This window comes from Carassius gibelio, chromosome A19 (assembly GCF_023724105.1).
Source record: "Carassius gibelio isolate Cgi1373 ecotype wild population from Czech Republic chromosome A19, carGib1.2-hapl.c, whole genome shotgun sequence".
Taxonomy (NCBI): domain Eukaryota; kingdom Metazoa; phylum Chordata; class Actinopteri; order Cypriniformes; family Cyprinidae; genus Carassius; species Carassius gibelio.
Window position 1 is genome coordinate 20,214,631 of NC_068389.1, and position 19,313 is coordinate 20,233,943.

Below are 19,313 nucleotides of genomic sequence, written 5' to 3' on the forward strand. Positions count from 1 at the left end.
CTCTTTGATTCACAGACAGAAGTATAGTGAATGTGTGTGAGATCAATTTTAGGCTCATTAGAAAAATATGCTTCTACCTGCATTTAGCAGAACTGCAAAAATGTACCAATATATATGATTCACTGCTGTTTCCCGCTGAAAATTAACACTAGTAGCAGTAAAACACCAATATAGTACTGTGAGGCTCCTTGCATAGTACTGTATTAAGACTTCAAAACACTTTTACCATGGTGCATGGTTTGTAAACTAACACATTTCGACTTTTGCATGCCATAACCAGTTCAATATGTACAGTATGTCTTTTCTGATATAGTAAACTTGCTTGGTAGCTCACCTGGTACAGCACTGAACTTGGGCTCAGGTTTGTCTACTGTGAAACACTACTTACAAGATTAAATAAAAGAGCACAAACAGTTCCAGAAGCAAGTTAAAATTGCATTGATGCTTCAGCCAATGTGCTTTTAACTTAAGTTTTCTTTTGTTAATACTATCGGCTAGGCTTAAGGTAGGTTTTATTGTCCGTGCTATATTATTTTAATCACAATAGAGCACTACAATTTTAGCACCACTCACCAAACCTTTCTGATATGAACAACATCTAACATTTCCATATTTATTCAAAATCATTTCCACATTCACGTTCATGTGCTTCATATACAACTAAACATGCTTTTTGCACCATTGCACATTTTACTAAGAAAACGATAAGCACCATTATACCTTTTTGCAGAAATGTCTAGCTAACTAGCTAAGAAATGCCATCATTTACCCACTCTTAAACCTGTTATGCTTTATTTCGTCTGTGGAACACAAAAAATATTTAGAAGAATGTTTCATCTGATTTGTCCATAAAATAAAAGTTATTTTATAACCTATTGACTTTTAAATCATCTTAGTTTTTTTTGTTGTTGTTGTTTTTTTGTTTACACAGAAGAAAGAAAGTCAAACCTACTGTATTTGGAAGTGACATGAAAAGGAATGACACACATTTTGAGATGAACTATCCATTTCATTTTTTATTATTAAAACGAAGCCGTGTTGAACAGTGTTTTAATTGATTTGGTGCAAGTCTGGGTCTCTTAACACTTATAAAGTTTAATTGAATCTGATTGAAATGCTTCATTTCGGTTTGGATTGCATTATGGACAAAATATCAATTGATTTAATCTGATGTTTTCGGAGCAAGACAGAAAGATTGCAATGAAGACATCAAACGATAATGGAAACCAGAATGTATAGTTACTGAAGAAGAGAGATAAGGCTGACACTGATAGATGGTGTTATGGACAGTGATAGTGGAGGAGGAGGAAGATGGGAAGAATGCACCGGGGACAGAAAGCAGCCAAGTGAGTAAAAGAATGGTTTCGCTACAAACCAGTCACCCAGACATCATGCCACAGGCCTCTCTAACTGTCTTGACTGCAGGAGGGGCTGTAATTAGGCCCACTGTGCTGCTTTGTGGTCCATAATGACGGATCGCTGTGAAAGTACCAGTGTTCCCACTGCCTGGTCCCCGATCAGTATTGATGGAAAGCTGCTGCTTCCCCTCGGCATCCGACCACTGACCCTGGCCTGCTCTGATGAGCAGTTACTATAGCAACACTGGGCTGGAATCTCCTCTCTGGTACCCTGTTTTACAGTGTGGCAACTAATGGGTCCCTCCTTGTCAGCAAACTCAAGGATTGTTTCATGAAGAAAGCGATGTGTGAACTGCTTTCCAAACAACTGCTGTTAGTGAAGAATTGTTTGGGGATCACAAAATGTTCCTTTCCCTTTTCAACAAACCAGTTCTTGTACAAAATCTGTCCATGCAAAAATGTACAAATTTGATAGTGCCATGTTACATCAGTGTACCTGACTGAAATACTGTGGTGTAGAATGAATGTTATTCATGGTGTTTGCATAGTACTTTTTTTGTTATTTCAGTTCTGTGAACAATTTTATGGTTTGGTACTGAAACGTGAATAGTATAGTAATTTAATTTAAAAAGGTAAAACAATCAATTGCTTTTCTGACTGATAAATTAATTGGTATCTCTAAAACTATTTAAATTTATGTAAATTGGTATCTCTAAAACTATTTAAATTTATGTTAATTAAATGAAGGTACTTTTATATAACTTAGCAAATTCACAAAAATGACAAAGTACTGTTCAAAAGTCTCAAAGGCTGCATTTGACATTCAAAAAAAAATATATAGATAACTATTATAATATATTTTAAAATGTAATTTATTCCTGCGATTCACTGCATTTTCAGCAGTCATTACTCCAGTCTTCAGTGTCACATGATCCTTCAGAAATTATTCTAATATGCAGATTTGGTGCTCAAGAAACATTTCCTATTCATTTTATTGTTAAAAACAGTTGTGCTGCTTAATATTTTTCTGTAAACTGTGATACTTTTTTGAAGATTCACTGATGAATAGGAATTTCAAAAGAACAGTATTTATATGAAATAGAAATCTTTGGTAACAATATTTTCACAGTCACTTTTTGTCAATTTAATGAATGAAGTTATTTAAAAATCTTACTAACCCCAAACCTTTAAAGGTGCCATCTGTAATATTTGGCAAAAAAAATCAAATCATACTCCACATTCCATACCAGATGGGGGCAGTATGCCTCAATAAAGTGAATTGGTCTACTCTAGAGTAACAAACGAGAAACGGCATAGTCTCTATGCTCCGCCCCTACTTTCACAACAACACTACAGCCATAGCCGAAGCCTAACTGTGCGTTCACACCCCTCTTCTTTTACTGTCTATGGTTCACACCGCCAGCGTCTAGAGCGTCAAAAATCGATCTTGCCACTCTGCTCACGACGCTGCAGAAAGATTTGTGAGCGCTCAGACGCTCTAACGTAGATCGAATGCTTATTTTGTATTTAAAGCGGCTACAAAGCAAACAAACTTGTTGATCTCGTGCAGACTAACCACAAGGAGTTATAACCTCATTAAATATTGTTGTGGACGAAATATTAGGATCCTTTACTTAAAATGAACAATCTCAGACACCTTGGTCCACGTATCACTTTTAATTTATTTTTTATGTCCCTGTATGCAAACAGGGACACATCATAGATTAATACAAACGCTAAACAGCAATAAACAACCTGTCCTTTATTCTGCTTGGGAACTAATGTGCAAACTCTCAAGCATTCACCGTGAGACACACGCAATTGACTCTTTTCACACGCTTTCACGCCACACATCAATTTTTTCACGCACAGAAAAACCACGAAGCAAAGAGGACACGGAGACCAACAGACTAGACAGAGCAGGTTAGTTATGATATAATAAAATGGGTAACGTTAAGTTAAGTTCGATACATTTCTATGTTATAACTTCCCGAAAACAAATACAAAAACATATAAAACAAACTAGCGAAATACTAACAGCATCTTACTTACCAATCCAAAAGAAATGTTGTAAGTTCGGAGTCGAACCTCATTTCTTTCAGGTGAATCAGTTGTCTCCAGCGATCAAAAGCAGTGTTGATGTTAATTTGATTTGTGATTCCGAGCGCCGTTGTTTCCCTGTAGCGGGTGGCGCTCTCTTCCCTGAACTGAAATGCTCCATGAACTTTCAATGAAAGTACTGGGCTGTACTTTCCACATGATTGACATCAGGTTCAGGCACGCCCAGAAGCCGTGCGAGTTATTCGTGTATTGCAGGTTGGCTGGTGGTTATGTTGCCCGCATACCGCCTCCCATGGCCGAAACTGCTATTACGACACCTGTCGGGCCGGGGCTAATTAGTATGTGAAAGTGAAAACCGTCAGTAATGCCTTAAATTTCAGTCTGTTTCTTATACAAAGGTGTCATATGTCTTAGAAAATAAAATGCAAGTTGTATGGATTACTTAATGGTACTTTTGTGGTGGTTATTTGATGCTTAAGATAACTAAAATAGGTCACTGTATGCAAAGGAGTAGTGTGAACACTTTGCAAAAAAAGCCATTTTTTTGTCCCAGAGTCATTCAGTAAATAATCACAGAAATTTAATTTTTAGATGAACAGTTCCTTTAACTGATGTGCCATTGTAGTCCATGCTCATTTTCCACCATATGAACACATTTGAATATGATACTCAAACACTGTTTAGTGTGAGATTTTTAATTAAATCCCACTCTTTATTCTTTGTCTCGCTCTCTCAGGTTGGTTGCATGAACTCGGAAAGCGGTTGGAGTCTCCATACGAGGAGATGAGCATGGAAGCGGTCAACAGAACGCTGAGCAGTGGTCCATCTCTTCGGAGCATCTACATCGCAGCCCTGTACTTCACCCTCAGCAGCCTGACCAGCGTGGGCTTCGGAAATGTCTCTGCCAACACTGACGCGGAGAAGATCTTCTCCATCTGCACCATGCTCATTGGAGGTGTGTGTGTGTTTGCTGAAAGGTTGAAGTTTAGGAAATATTTTTAGATATATTTGGAGGTAGAACAAATTTGGATTGTCATTAGGATCCAAAAGCTGGAGGCTGTATGTGTCTGCTGCTTATTTAGAAAAACCAAAAACAAGGTTGAATCACTTTTAGTTTGTACAAGAGAAAAAAAGATATGTTGTAGATATTTGTATTACTGTTTATATATAAGTATATACTCAAAAACATCACATCATATATATATATATATATATATATATATATATATATATATATATATATATGATCTTTTTTAGTTTAACCCCTTTACTCCTGTGTGTTTTTTCCCCCTGTTTTGTTGTTTTATTGATTTACACTATACTTTTTTTTATTTTATTTTTTTATACAGTGGTCATTTTTGCTGCCAACAGAAATATTATTTTAGGACCATTTAAAAAAAAACATTTTAAAACTACTTAACAGTACCAGTATTTGAGGGTAGAATTTTTTTTTTAATTATCATTATGACACAAAACTAAAAACAAATTTCAGTCCCTGTTGATTTTGTAAAAATTGGTAAACACTTGTGTGAAAGTGTGTGTGTGGGTCAGATTTGTCAAAATTCATGGCCTTTATTTTGTGAAATGTCACCCTTTGGCATGGGGCAGTTCAGCTCCCTTCCCCAACATACAATAATTCCCAGTTAATCACCCCAACACGTATGCACACTTTTATTCACCTCCTGTGTATTACCAGAGATCTTACAGAGAGAAAATGCTTCTAAAAAATACATAGGTTGAATTGTTACAGAAATAGACAGGTTCCATAATGAGATTTGTCAGTTATGATTGATGACTCTTTTCTTAATTGATCACTATATTGTTTACAGCACTCAATAACAAATTATTCTTTTAAATCAAGCTTAATTTTTTAACGCTATTTTTCAGAGACTGGACATTTATTATTTTTTGGCAAGCTGCATATAAAAAAGTCATGCTGATGATTTTGAAATGACATTAATGTTCAACTTTCAAGAGAAAACACCATGACTTGTTAGGTCATTCAGGTCTCATGTACATTCATGCATGTGTGTCATTGTGTCTTTGGCAGCGTTGATGCACGCTCTGGTCTTTGGCAATGTGACGGCCATCATCCAACGCATGTACTCACGCTGGTCCTCTTACCACACACGCACTAAAGACCTGAAGGACTTCATCCGTGTGCACCACCTGCCCCAGAGCCTCAAACAGCGCATGCTGGAGTACTTCCAGACCACCTGGTCTGTCAACAACGGCATCGACTCCAATGAGGTAAACCCCACGCTTCAGAGATTATTACAAAGCACGGCCGAATCATTTGACGTTGCGGAATCCCCCACAGCTGGAATGTGCAAGATGATGTGCCAGCATTACAAGCATACAGTGTGCTTTCCTACTGCACTGTTTCATATATGTAGTGTTTCATAAATAAAAATGTTAAAGTCATCTCTAAAATCACTACTGTCATGATAACTTTCTGAGAGTTTAGCACGGTAATGTACATGACAATGTTAATGTGTTTGGTCTTAGTGGAATAAATCTGCTACACTGCTGCTGCTGCAGAACAATTAGCAAGGTGGAGCTAGGGAAGGTGGAGGGTTTCTGAAGCGTGCTGCAACTGCTACATCAAGCAATGGCTGAGTATTTGAATGTTGAGCGGCAAGCTTATTGGCAAGAAACCAATCAACTGCACCTTAATGATGTGATTATATCAGATTGAGTTAGAACCTATCGGGCTGTGCCATCTAGAGTTTCATGACAGAACTTTGTATAAATTTCCTATTAAAAAAATCAGATCTTCACTCATGCAGTGAGAAATGTGTAGCTTAAAAGTTGGTTTGTAGTAAAGTATAAATAAATAATAATAATAATGATAATAATAACATTACAATAATATTTTTTTTATCGGAATTATGACTATTTTTATTCGCCATTATAAAATATTATTGTAATTTTACTTTATTTTATTTTAATTTATTTATTGTATTTAATGAAATGATATAAATTGCATTATTTATTTTTAATTGATTTAATAGTTAGCGTTAATAGTTACATTAAAAGCAGAAAAAAACAATTACAATTTGTTTATATTCTAGTTTGACATTTCAAAAACAATATCGGTCGATCTCTGACTACCATATTTACATAACATTGTGTTTACATCAAAGAACAACATGGTATCATGTCCAAACATACATTTGTATACCATGGTACTTTAAGTGATGTACGAATAATGAAGTAAAATACTGAAGCCAAGAGCAAAGCAAAAGACACTTGAGCAGGGAACAAGCCTGGGACTTTATTCCAGAGTCAGGAGAGAGCGGAAAAAATTGAGATGGAATCTAAACACTTTGTTAAATCACAGATTTATGAATAATAGATGGAGAGACTGATGGCCGGAGCGCAGAAGACAGAGAGCGAGAGAAAGAGAGGGATATGTGTGCCATGAGTGAAGGGGAGAGTGACAGATGCCATTCAGTCAGGCTGAAGGATGGTTGCATATATGGATGGATGAGCAGAGCAGATGAAGGGTGGCGGAGGGCAGGAATGAGGCATGGCCAGGAAACTTCCAGTCTTTGTTTTAAGGGTGCAAACTCATAAAGTGGCATGCTTAATGATTTTAATGCCAGTTTAATGAATGTAATGTGCTGTTACGTAAGTTCACATAGAAATCACAAGATTTCTCTTTCTCATAATGTAAATAAATGTTAACCCCAATCTTCTTTTTTCTTTACTTTTTCTTTTCCTTTTTGCTTGTTCTTTTTCTCATCCATTTCTTTTGTCTTATATCTATCATTTTTTTCTTTCACTTTTTCTCTCATTTTTCATGTGTCCTCACATTGTTCTCATTCTCTTTTTTCTTTTTGATTTATTTATTTTCATTTTCCCCGTTTTCCCCCCTCTTTAATTCTCCCTTTATTTTTTTATCTTCACTTTCCCTTATTATTTTTATCTGTGCCAATTTTCATTCCCATTCTTTTTCTATTTCCTTTTTCTGTATCCTTCTTTTCTCTTTCCGCCCTTCCTGTCCACTCTCTCCAGCTCTTGAAAGACTTTCCAGATGAGCTGCGTTCAGATATCGCGATGCATCTGAATAAAGAGATCCTAGAGCTGTCTGTCTTCTCCTCTCTGAGCCGTGGATGTCTCCGCTCTCTCTCCCTGCACATTAAGACATCGTTTTGTGCGCCGGGCGAGTACCTTCTTCGTCAGGGAGATGCTTTACAGGCCCTTTTCTTTGTCTGCTCCGGCTCCATGGAAGTGCTGAAGGACAGCATGGTGCTAGCCATCCTCGGTCAGTTTACACAAACCCACACAAGCAAAAAAGATTCATCTCAGAAAAGCTCAGTGTAGTGTTAGTCCACTTTGGAACTAGCATAAAGGGAAAAATGACTGTCTCTCATCAAGTGAAGACTTCAAGGCCCGTGTGTTCCTACAGTTGCCGACAAAAACTGTTCTCTGTGATTGGTCAGTCTCTCTGTGAGGCTTCACAAACACAGCAGGCTCCTAGGACAATGGACCAAATGTGCGAAAAAATATAATCCTCATCATCCTGTTAGGTCCTGCCTGTGTGTGTGTGAGAGTGTGCACATGTGTGTGTTCGTGTTAATATCACCTTATGAGTTCTGACAGGAAAAAACACACTATCTTTCTCATCTCTCCCTCACACACTCTCTCCCTGCTGACAAAGGAAGGTCTCTCTGACATTGAGTTCTCCAGAAGGTTCACTTGTGCAAGCTACTGTGTGTTTACATGGGTGTGCACTTTCTTAAACAGTTTCTTTTGTGCCTCTAATAGAGATGTTTGTAGTCCCACAGTGTTAAAACGCTAAACAAATTAGCATTTTCGAGCCACGGTTGCATTGGGAGATTCTAATGGGTCTGTGGTTAACATTAATTGGAAACATTTTCTTGTTTCTGTTTTATCTTATACATTCCTCATACTCCTAGGGGAACCCATGGCAGATTATCTAGTTTTGCTTACATATTGACACACTGAATGAATACTCTTGCAATTTCCTAGTGATATCTGACAAAATGTTTCTGTTTTTGCATTTTCCTGTTTGATTGTGTGCTCCTGTGGGACATGTACAGGTAAAGGCGACCTGATTGGTGCAAACATGTCCGTCGACGACCGTGTGATAAAGACGAACGCTGACGTGAAGGCGCTGACGTACTGCGACCTGCAGTGCATTAATCTGAGGGGTCTGTATGAGGTGCTCGACCTGTATCCTGAATACTCCCACCGTTTTGTGCAGGACATTACACACGACCTCACCTACAACCTGAGAGAGGGACAAGAGAGCTATGTAAGACATCACATTATCACTGTGATTTTAGAATTTCTCGTTCGTTTATGTGTTTGTGGTTTCCTAAACCCTAATGCATTTCTGTAGCCATAAAAGCCTGACCTGACCACAACCTGATTCAGTTATTTGATTTCATGGACACGGTGTTAATATTGTTTTTGGGATCCACCAAATATATAATATATCTTTTAACCCCGCACGCAAAATGATACATTTTGTATTTTAATATATTGTAAAATGTCATTGATTCCTGTGATTGCTCCAGCCTTCAGTGCCACATGATCCTTTAGAAATCATTCTAATATGCTGATTTGGTGCTCAAGAAATATTTCTTCTTATTATCAATGTAAAAAAAACAATTGTGTTTTTGTAATGTTTTGTGGAAACATGCTTCGTCAGGATTCTATGATGAATAAAAAGTTCAAAGGATCAGCTTTTATTTAAAATGTGAATCTTTTGAAACATTCTAATTAAATGCCTCTACTCTCACTTTTGATCAATTCAATGTATTCTTGCTGAATAAAATTAACTTCTTTAAAAAAATCTAACCGACCCCAAACTTTTGAAAAGTGGTGTATGCTTACTTATTGCCTTATGTCTCACTTTCCAGGTCATATCCAGGATGTCCAGTAAGTCCATGCACACACAGGTGCGTCTGCTCCTCAGCTGTCAATCATTCCACACTTATCCACTAAGAGTGCTATGTTGACTATAATAGCTTGGGGCTCATTTCCCTAACAATGATCTACCTCCCGCCTCATTTGCCTAATGAGGGAAGCTAAGAACACTACAGCTCTGAAACAGCAGGGAGAGAGAACTAAAAATTGATGATGATGGTGATGATCATCTTCCCCATTCCCTGTCCTTCCATGCCTGAAGCAGTAATCAGGGAGGGAGCGGTGCTAGAAGAAGGGGAAGAGCTCGTTTAGGGGCGAAGGAGGGGTAAAAGGAGGAGCGGGCGGTTATTGAAGTGCAGGATGACTGACTGCTTTGGGAAACTGCCGCTCTTTCAATTACAGTGTGAGAGAGCCTCAATTATTCAACAGGGAAAATGACCAAATTAGTCTAGAAAAGTGTAATTAATCAGCTATATATAGAAGATAGGGAGAGCGAGATTACAAGAGAAAGAGAGAGTGATGGGGAATACCCCTCACGTCTGCTGTTTTACCTCTTGACTTTTCCTCCACCTTTAAGTGGACTGACATTTAAAGTGTTTTATAAATGGAGATGGTTATTTCCAGCCAGCGTCGTTGCAGAGTTTCGCTGTGTAATTGGCAATGCGTGTGAGAGCCGTGAGGTTTGAAGTACAGCGAAACCTTTTACAACGACTATTATTGAGCGGATACAGTCGAGCCTTTAGGGTTTGTTCTGACATAATCACTTTCACTCGTATGACTAGATGTCAAGGATCATTATATTATCAAAGCAGGCCAGTTGTTTTAAATGTCTTACAGGTCAAGTCTTCCTGAGGTCATTGCTAGTGAGGTCAAAGTTCAAGTGGTAAGACCACTACCAGTTCCCGAGTTTTACCTAACGACATTCACTTTGTTGTGTTTCTGCTGTTTCATAGCTTTTGTCTAACTGGTCCTTGAGGGAAAGTGTGTAGGTTGTTTTAAAGAGTGTTTTCATGTGTGTGTGTGTGTACTCCAGTGGTACCCACATCAAACATACTAGTGTGCTTGTGCCTTATCTGACTAAGATGAAATCTATCTATCTCTACATTTAACTCATTTATTCATTCATTAATGCATTTATTTATTTAGTATTTTTTTCTCAGTAGATATTTTGATGGCATCAAATAGAAATCTTTGCGATTCATACGCATCAGTCTTAAAATAAAAACTGTTACATTGTTTGTGTTAGCCAGTAATCAATTAAAAATGTAGTTGTGTTCAATATTTAATATTGATAATAATGTCATATTAATAAATGTAAATACTTGTAATGATTCTGTGATTTTATTTAAAAAATGTACAGTATTTCTAATAATATTTTAACACACAAATAAATGAAATGATGTACACTCTATGTTCCATACAATATTTCTATGTATGTATATATGTCTTTATGGTGATATAAAATTGTTATATTCCTATTAATTCCCTTTTTCATGACTCAAATCAGTGGATTTTGAATCAAATCAGTTTGCTGTCAACCCAAATATGAAATCCTTAATATTTTATTTTTTCTCTCTTTAAAAATAAAATCTGTGAAAAACATTTGCATTATTTACCATTGTTTATTAAATGTGTTCCATCTAAATAAACTTGCCTTGCCTTTTGAGATCCAGCATTTAGGTAATTATTTACTGGTTCAACGGATAAGGAGTAGATGGCAAGGAAAATGTGGGACAGACATAAAATTATCTAAATGCCACATAAAAACCCCTAAATAATTGCTTAGAAATATTTTTTTAGGAGCAAGCACGCATTGTCTTATTAACTAGGTGTTCTTCTTCTGTAACATTAACTAAATCTATTTTTGTTTCATTGTTAATAATGAAAAGTCAATCTTTTTCTAGTTGAGTCATCCAATGTTAGTCATCCAACTTACATCTGGCCTCACATGACCTCAGTGCTGTCTCTGTCCAATTGCAGATGGAGGGGAGGGGAAATGGAGATGTGATCCAGTGCTATCCACCAATAGCGGAGCATCAAGACGAGGGAGATGATGATGATGAAGATGATCAGATACAGTATCCCGTCGGTAGAAACAAACAGAAGATGCACATGCAGAAAAATGATCACCAAGCCAACAAAAAGCTTCACATTCAACATACCACTGTCCCAAATCCTGACCTCGCAAATCTCAGCCCAAGGTGTGAGCATGCCCACACATGCATGCATTTAAAATTCATTCAAAGATGCAGTATTTTAATAGACATTTGCTTACTGGTGCATGAAGGTCCTTGTGAGAGCAGTAAAGTGGATTTCTGTTTGTGTGTGTTCAGGGTCGTGGATGGCACAGAGGACAGTGATGGGACCGAAAAATCACACACATTCATATTTTCCTCTGGCAATGAGCACAGTGTCAGTGGTGGAACTGATACCACTGCAACCACAGCAGGTGTGTGAATGAGTGTGTGCATATGTGTGTTGGCAGAGGATGGATGAGTTGATGAATATAGGCATCTTTATGTCAAAATTCCTGGGCTGACGCACAATGAAGGATAACACCATTCAAAGTATTTACTATCACCTTAAAGAAATAGGTCACCCAAAAAAATTTAAATTTGCTGAAAAGATACTAACCCTCAGGCTATTAAAGATGTAGATCAGTTTCTCTCTTGATCAGAGCAGATTTGGAGAGATGTATCATTGCATCACTTGCTCAGCAGTGGATGAATGGGTTTCACACAGTAATCCACACAACTCCAATCCCTCAATTAACATCTGGTAAAGTGAAAAGTTGAATGTTTGTAAGAAACAAATACTGTACATCATTGAGGCCATTTAAGTTTAAACCATTGTTTCTGGCCAAAATACCAGTACATAATCCATAATAACGCTTCCTGCAGTGAAAAAGTCCATCTCTGTTGACTTCTCACATGAAAAAACACATGAAGATAAGTTTTGTTTTTGCTCATAAATGGAACTTGATCTGTGCATATTTCTCTTCTGATTCATATGAGACAACTTCTTTCACTTGAGAAAGCAATATTATGGATAGAGGACTATCTTTCTATTTCAGCTGGAAGCAAAAGGTTTTAAAGTTAGAAAAATGTTTTAATGATGAATTTTATTAATTACAAACATATATTTTAATTTCACAAGATGTTAATTGAGGTACTGGAGTCATATGGATTATTATGATGTTTTTAATCAACTGTTTAGCTCTCACTCTGACGGCACCCATTGACTAAAGAGGATGCATCACTGAACAAGTGGCGTAATGCTATATTTCTCCAGATCTGTTCCGATCAAGATGGAGTAGTTAAATAATGCAGTATAGAAGACTGTTCTTTAGCTGTTTTGAACCTTGTCATTTTGAATCACTGTTTATTTTCATACGAAAAAGGCAACTTTGACATTGAGCAAAATACCTCCTTTTTTGTTTCTTGGAAAAAAGAAAATCATACTGGTTTTGAAAGACCAGTAGACCAGAGTAAGTTAAAGGTGACAGAATTTTCATTTTTGTGGTGAACTCTTCCTTGAAGTCTTTGTAATGAGTTTTCACTGGATGTTCTCTCTCAGAGGCAGTTAGACATAATTGTTTTTTCTCTGTGCAGAATTAGCAGCTAAATCAGAGGACACCAGAGGACAGCTACGCCACCTTAACCAAGAGGTAAATGATTTTCTGTTTAATCTCTGTCAGTCTTATGTCATTTTTTTTTTTTGCTTTGTAATTTAATGGTAGGTCTGCACAGTTTATTTGAAAAGTCTTGTGATGGACTGTGGGCTTTATGGGTGATAACTCTGCACTAAATGTGAGTACTGGCAGATCGAAACCGGCCCTGTTCAGGTGTGCTCCTGGTGCCAGGTACGCACAAGCCATATGGCGGACTGCTGCGAGAGAGGAGAAGGGGATGTTATTCAAACACTAGAGGACATAAAACTTGTTATAACAGGAAAGTGGGACTGGCCCCATGATGAGGGAAGAGAACATTCCAGCATTACAGATTTCCACAATCCCCTTGAACCCGATAATGCACATGTACATGATTCTGTGTAATTCATAATAAATTCAAAGGCGGTATCTAAAAAATTTATTTGAGGAAAATACTGGGCAGATAGGTTGTGATACCCATTATAAAGGCTGTGTGTGTGTGTGTATATATATATATATACACCACAAAACCAGTCTTAAGGTTCAATTAAAAAAAATTCTAATTTGTTGAGAATTGGTGTGGTTTTTTTTATTAAATGTGAGCCAAAATCATCATAATTAAAAGGACCAAAGACCTAATCTACTTCAGTCCGTGTGCATTGAATTTAATTAATACATGAGTTGAATTACAGACATAAATGAACTTTTCCAAGACATTCTAAGATGCACCTGTATACGGCAACGCTGATTATTACTCACATTTGGTGCTTGGCGAGTGTTAATTTATATATATATATATATATATATATATATAAAGCACCAAATGCTATAGAGAACTGTAGTTCATCTGAGTATTGGTGTGGGTATAAATCCATGTGACAACCCACAGTCTTGATTGGCAGCCCACGGCTTTGATTTGAGGTTTTTGACAGGTTATAGGGACGCCCTGCTGCTGAGCCTTTTCCTCATTTTTTCCTCTCTCTCTCTATCTCTGGCCCTTGTATCTCACTATATATTTTGACAGCTGGCCTCTCAGCAGGCTTTTGTAGTAATCCATGCTTGATTCAGTCCACCAAGAGGATGAGTGCTCTCTTCCTGTTGTCCCTTCCTGTTTGTCTTGTACCTTCCTGCCTCTGATGGCATTTATGGATCATTACCCAATTACCTTCATTATTTGGTATTATCACTTGTTGGCACGATTCTGAGGGTGACTGCCAAATTGGTGTCCATCTGAATCTGTGTCATCTGTGCTATGTTCTGGACCGTCACGAACATTATGAGCTTTTAGGGGATGTGTATAGAGGACAGACAATGCGAAAAGATACACATGAAGAGTAATTATAGGAATCCTAATTGAATTTAGTGAGCTGTGGTTACTTCATGATAACTCTAAGCATTAGTGCACTTCTACAAAACTAAGTTGGAGAAATCATAACTGGCTTTATGAATATAAATTACTTTTCAGGTATAAAACCTAATAAACGTTTTGAAAGAGTTTTATTCGGAATAGCCAGAAAAGTGCATTTAGCATAGTGTGAGCACTGTTGTACATAAACACATTTTTAAAAGGTTCAAGTCCATGCTATTGAAATATTTAATTTTATTCTGCCGTTTTTCATGTTTCTCAACTTTTTTTATTCAAATTAGGATGCATTTATTTATTTATTTGTTGTTCTATTTAATCTAAATTAATTTGCTCAGGTTTTTTGCTTTTCACCCACATTCAAATGAAGAAAAAAAAGCCTGATAAAGGAAATATTCACACAGACTTGTGTGAAATAATCAGGATCTACACAAGGGACTATAACGATCTTACTTAAGAGAGAACCCAGAAATAACTAAACATCAATAAGTCAACAATGAACAATGATGTCCCATGGGACCTAAATAAATAACGCCTCAGTTTCACCTGAAAGCTGTTGGCTCTAGCAGACGATGACAGATGTAGAGCGATGGCCCATGGCCTCAGAAGATCATACTTTTCTGTTGCTGTGGGAAAATGTTTTTATTTGTTATATTTCTTGCTTGTTGCACCCCTTTTTGAAAATACATAAGAGGTCTTCCCATACTGGATTAGAGTTTGTTCCAAAAGACAATAAATCCATTTGGATTAATTTGAGTAAAAATGTGTTTTCTTTACCCAAAAAGTGGCAAGATGAAAACCATTATTTTCTGTTTCAAACTTCCACATAGCATCTTTAGGTTATAATAACATTAAAAATAAAATGCATCTTAATATTTCCATCTGATAGCACGTGATGGAGATTTACCAGTACTGTCAATCACAGAATTGGCTTTACTGGCGAGATGCGCATGAAAATCACATGCTCATTATCGTTCAGTCCTTGTTTGTTGAAAACAATGTACAAAAGTAGATGGGAAAAACTAGGATGCTGGGTGTATTGGGATGTGTGGATTGATGCCCTGTAATTGGTTGTTACTGTTTACAGTGCGTGGAATGGTGATTGGTTTAGTGGATATATCGCAGTCTGCAAAAAAGGGAGACTGGCGTTTGTCGCGGTTTGGAAAAAAAGGGAGAAAACATGACTCAATAACTCCGTGAATATTACATTTTGCATAAAATTTCTAATTTACTTTTCAATACCAACCAGATACAAAACTGATTTTGGCTGAAACCTTTTTTTTTTTTTTTTTTTACATTTTTTAAATGTTATCGCGTTTTGGATCGAAACTCTTCATATATGACAAGTCCAGGATCTCTTAAACATCTTTTATCAAATTGTGATACGTTTTCTTAGTAAATTATTACTTTACAAACACACAAAATTTGATCTAAAAAAAAACCTAAAAAAACAAACTTTTAAATAGCTTTTTTATACTATTTTTAATTGTTGCTCTCCAGAAAGAAAGCCATGCCAACCATCCAAACCAATTAAGGATTCATGTTGTGCATGCAGAACACAGTGTCTTAATAAGCAGCAGCTTTTCCAATTTAATTTTCTCCTACAACAATTTTTTAAATGAACAAATAAATGAGTGCTGCGTACTTTAAACATTTTTTTTATAAACATTACTTGCAAACATTGAATTATGTAATGTTATATTGTAAAGAGAAATTAAGTTAATTAAAATTACATTTAAAACCCCCAAAAAATTATGATATAAAAAAGGAAGAAATCACTTAAACATTTTTTTTGTAACTGACAAAAATGTTAAATCATTTGAAATCCAAAATAATAACATTGATACTGAAAATTCCAGTAGCCTCAGTCAGTGATTATCTATTGTGAAGAATCAATATCACAGTAATATACTGTATTTATAATCCACCACTACTGCTCAAATTCTTCCATTAATGAAACACTGTTAATTAAAAATCATTTGCTGAAAAACATTAATCATTTCATTTGCTCTACACTAAATATGACAACACCATCAGTGCTACCTTAAAAGAGAAATAAAGACTGTTGCTAATGTATTATAGTCATTAACTGAGTAATGAATCTGTTAAATGTACTTGTGATGGATCCCTAATGACAAAACACAAACATCTCTGACTTCTAGTCCATGTAAGGTCAGATTCTGACACCTGTTTATGTATTACAGGTGAGTGCTCTTGGACAGGAGGTGGCTGAGCTGGGACGAGTTATGCGGAGTCTTGCCTTTCTCATCGAATCCATGATGGCCTCACCTCAAACACCAGGTGTCTGTACATCCACATTTACCTCGGGACATCCATCACCTGTTATCCCCTTCCAGACCAATGGTTCTTCCTGGACCAGCCCTCCTTTTCCCTCACAGATGCACCCTGGAATACGCCCGGGAGGACTTGTATCCCAACTGTTCAGACCACAAGAACTGCGGCTGGTCTGCCCCACAACGTCTCCCAGTTCCTTTCCCATCACACTTTCCTCCTCCTCCCATACAGACAGATTCAGAGAGCCGTTATTTACGCTTTCTCCACAAAGCGCAGTCGCTCGGACCCGCTCACAAAGCCTGGAGACGCCTCTTCTGCAACAGCACCAACACATCTCACACACCCCTGGAACTTTACCCAGAGCTGGACAGCCATCGCTGGGAGAAGGCGAGGATCTCAGGTCCATGGGTTTGTAGCAGTCAACTTTAGTTCCTCTGGAAACTGCGTGTTAACCTGGACTCAGGACTGGACTGATAAGATAAGTGGTAAACGCACTGCAAAAGCCATGGAGCAATGGTTCCTTCGAAGATATACGTGTTAACCATCTCAGTTTTTAAGATAATCTCTCTAACGGCATGTCTTTCAATGCTAGAAACTAAAGGGATATCTCTAATCAGGAAAGCTTGCTGGAGATCCAACAGTAGAAAGTTTAACCTACCAAAAATATAACAAACTGTTTTTGATTCAGATTCATATTAAATCTGCCAGTTGCATAAACAGCCACTATGTTAAAGGGGATGTCGGATGCCCATTTTCCACAAGTTGTTATGATTCTTTAGCGTCTTCATGAAATGTCTGCAAAATACTTTGGTTAAAATTCCTCTTTAAATGATAATGAGCTACTGGTCTCTCCACCCGTCTTGTGGCTCTCATGTTGGGAGAAAATGTACTTTTATGTTTACATTATTATTACATCCAACTGTAAAACACTTGTATTGTTTACGATACATTGCTGTAACTTGCAGTTACAAGCAGTAAACTTGACAGATGTTAACTGTCCCATTGAAAAACAAGCTCATTTTCATCTTGGAAAATGAACTCGTTGTCAACTTGGAACATTCCTTCACATACTGTAGATCCAAAAAATTTTTTGGAAACATCATGAATGTAAAGGTGGGAATACATTTCACAGGTTAAGAAGTAAAAGGAGAAGAATGGAGAAACTGATTTATATTAGAGCATCAGCTCTTTAATCACATGCTTATTATTAAGTATTAGCAGAGCTTGATAACTGACTTTATCCTCCAATTTAGTCAGATAAGCCCTATATGGTGTAAAAATACACTGTATATGCATGTTTTAAAATGCTGTTTAACAAACTTAAATAGTTGATGGGTTGTCTAAACAACTAGTCAGTCTTAAATAAGCATTGCACAATTTATAATAGTCATGTCATTTCCACCAAATACTAATCAGACTAGTAAAAACTAACAATAAACTGACAGATATTCTGTAAATAAGCTACATAACTAACCTTTAATTGCACAAAACTACCATAGTCCTCACATAAAAAGAAGATGGATTATGCACTGATAATGGGAACATGCTCACAGCGTGCAATCTGAAGTTTGACAGTAATTGGCTTGGAATTTATTGTTGAAGGTTGTGAATTCATTACAAAAGCGGTGCTTCATTGACTGTAGTATTCAGGTTTTAAAGGGGATGAATTTAGGCTGTATGGGGACAGGTAACTATTAGACTTTTGCATGCTAATTCACAGCATGATGACAGCATGCTAAAAGCCTTTGAGAAGCTGCATCCTCTTTCAAACGCCATGCTAATAACAGAAACTGCTAATACTTTACATTTATTATTCATCATATACGTATTTATCAATGTTAATTGGTGAATATATTTTAATTCATGTTTATTTACAATACATTGACTTATTTTTTTTAATTTTGTAAAAGTGCTGTGGATGCTAACTTAAAGGGTTAGTTCACCCAAAAATCTAAATTATGTCATTAATGACTCACCCTCATGTCGTTCCAAACCTGTGAGACCTCCGTTTATCTTTGGAACACAGTTTAAGTAATTTTAGATTTAGTCCAAGAGCTCTCAGTGCCTCCATTGAACTGTGTGTACGGTCTACTGTCCATGTCCAGAAAGGTAAGAAAAACATCATCAAAGTAGTCCATGTGACATCAGAGGGTCATTTAGAATTTTTTTAAGCATCGAAAATACATTTTGGTCCAAAAATAGCAAAAATGACGACTTTATTCAGCATTGTCTTCTCTTCGGGTCGTTTGGGAGAGATTTCAAATCAAAGCAGTTTATTGATATCCAGTTTGCAGACGAATCATTCGATGTAACTGGATCTTCTTGAACCATTTCACCAAATCAAACTGAATCGTTTGAAACGGTTTGCATCTCCAACAAGCATTAATCCACAAATGACTTAAGCTTTTTTAATGTGGCTGACACTCCCTCTGAGTTCAAACAAACCAATATCCCGGAGTAATTCATGTACTCAAACAGTACATTGACTGAACTGCTGTGAAGAGAAATGAACACCGAGCCGAGCCAGATAACGAACAAAAGATTGACTCGTTCTTGAGTCAAGATCCGGTTGCATCGGTTTTCGGATCACCAGTAGTTCTTTGGACAGTTTGATTATATAAACCAGTTGAAGAAAACGGTTCACCGGTTCTTTTGCGCTCGAAGTAATGGCGTCATTGGCGATGAC

The 19,313-nt window shown here is 36.9% G+C and overlaps 1 protein-coding gene across 1 annotated transcript in view; it reads left to right on the forward strand.

The window, feature by feature from the left end:
• Window positions 1-18,812, forward strand: part of LOC127935077 (potassium voltage-gated channel subfamily H member 8-like) — a 37,211-nt gene extending 18,399 nt beyond the window's left edge. Inside the window, exons 8-16 of the mRNA XM_052532669.1 lie at window positions 4,156-4,374; window positions 5,470-5,669; window positions 7,440-7,689; window positions 8,489-8,703; window positions 9,314-9,352; window positions 11,301-11,521; window positions 11,654-11,769; window positions 12,932-12,987; window positions 16,537-18,812. Of these exons, the coding sequence (XP_052388629.1) occupies window positions 4,156-4,374; window positions 5,470-5,669; window positions 7,440-7,689; window positions 8,489-8,703; window positions 9,314-9,352; window positions 11,301-11,521; window positions 11,654-11,769; window positions 12,932-12,987; window positions 16,537-17,043 (1,823 nt within the window). The 3' untranslated portion in view covers window positions 17,044-18,812. The remainder of the gene's footprint in view (window positions 1-4,155; window positions 4,375-5,469; window positions 5,670-7,439; window positions 7,690-8,488; window positions 8,704-9,313; window positions 9,353-11,300; window positions 11,522-11,653; window positions 11,770-12,931; window positions 12,988-16,536) is intronic.
• Window positions 18,813-19,313: the final 501 nt, after the last annotated feature.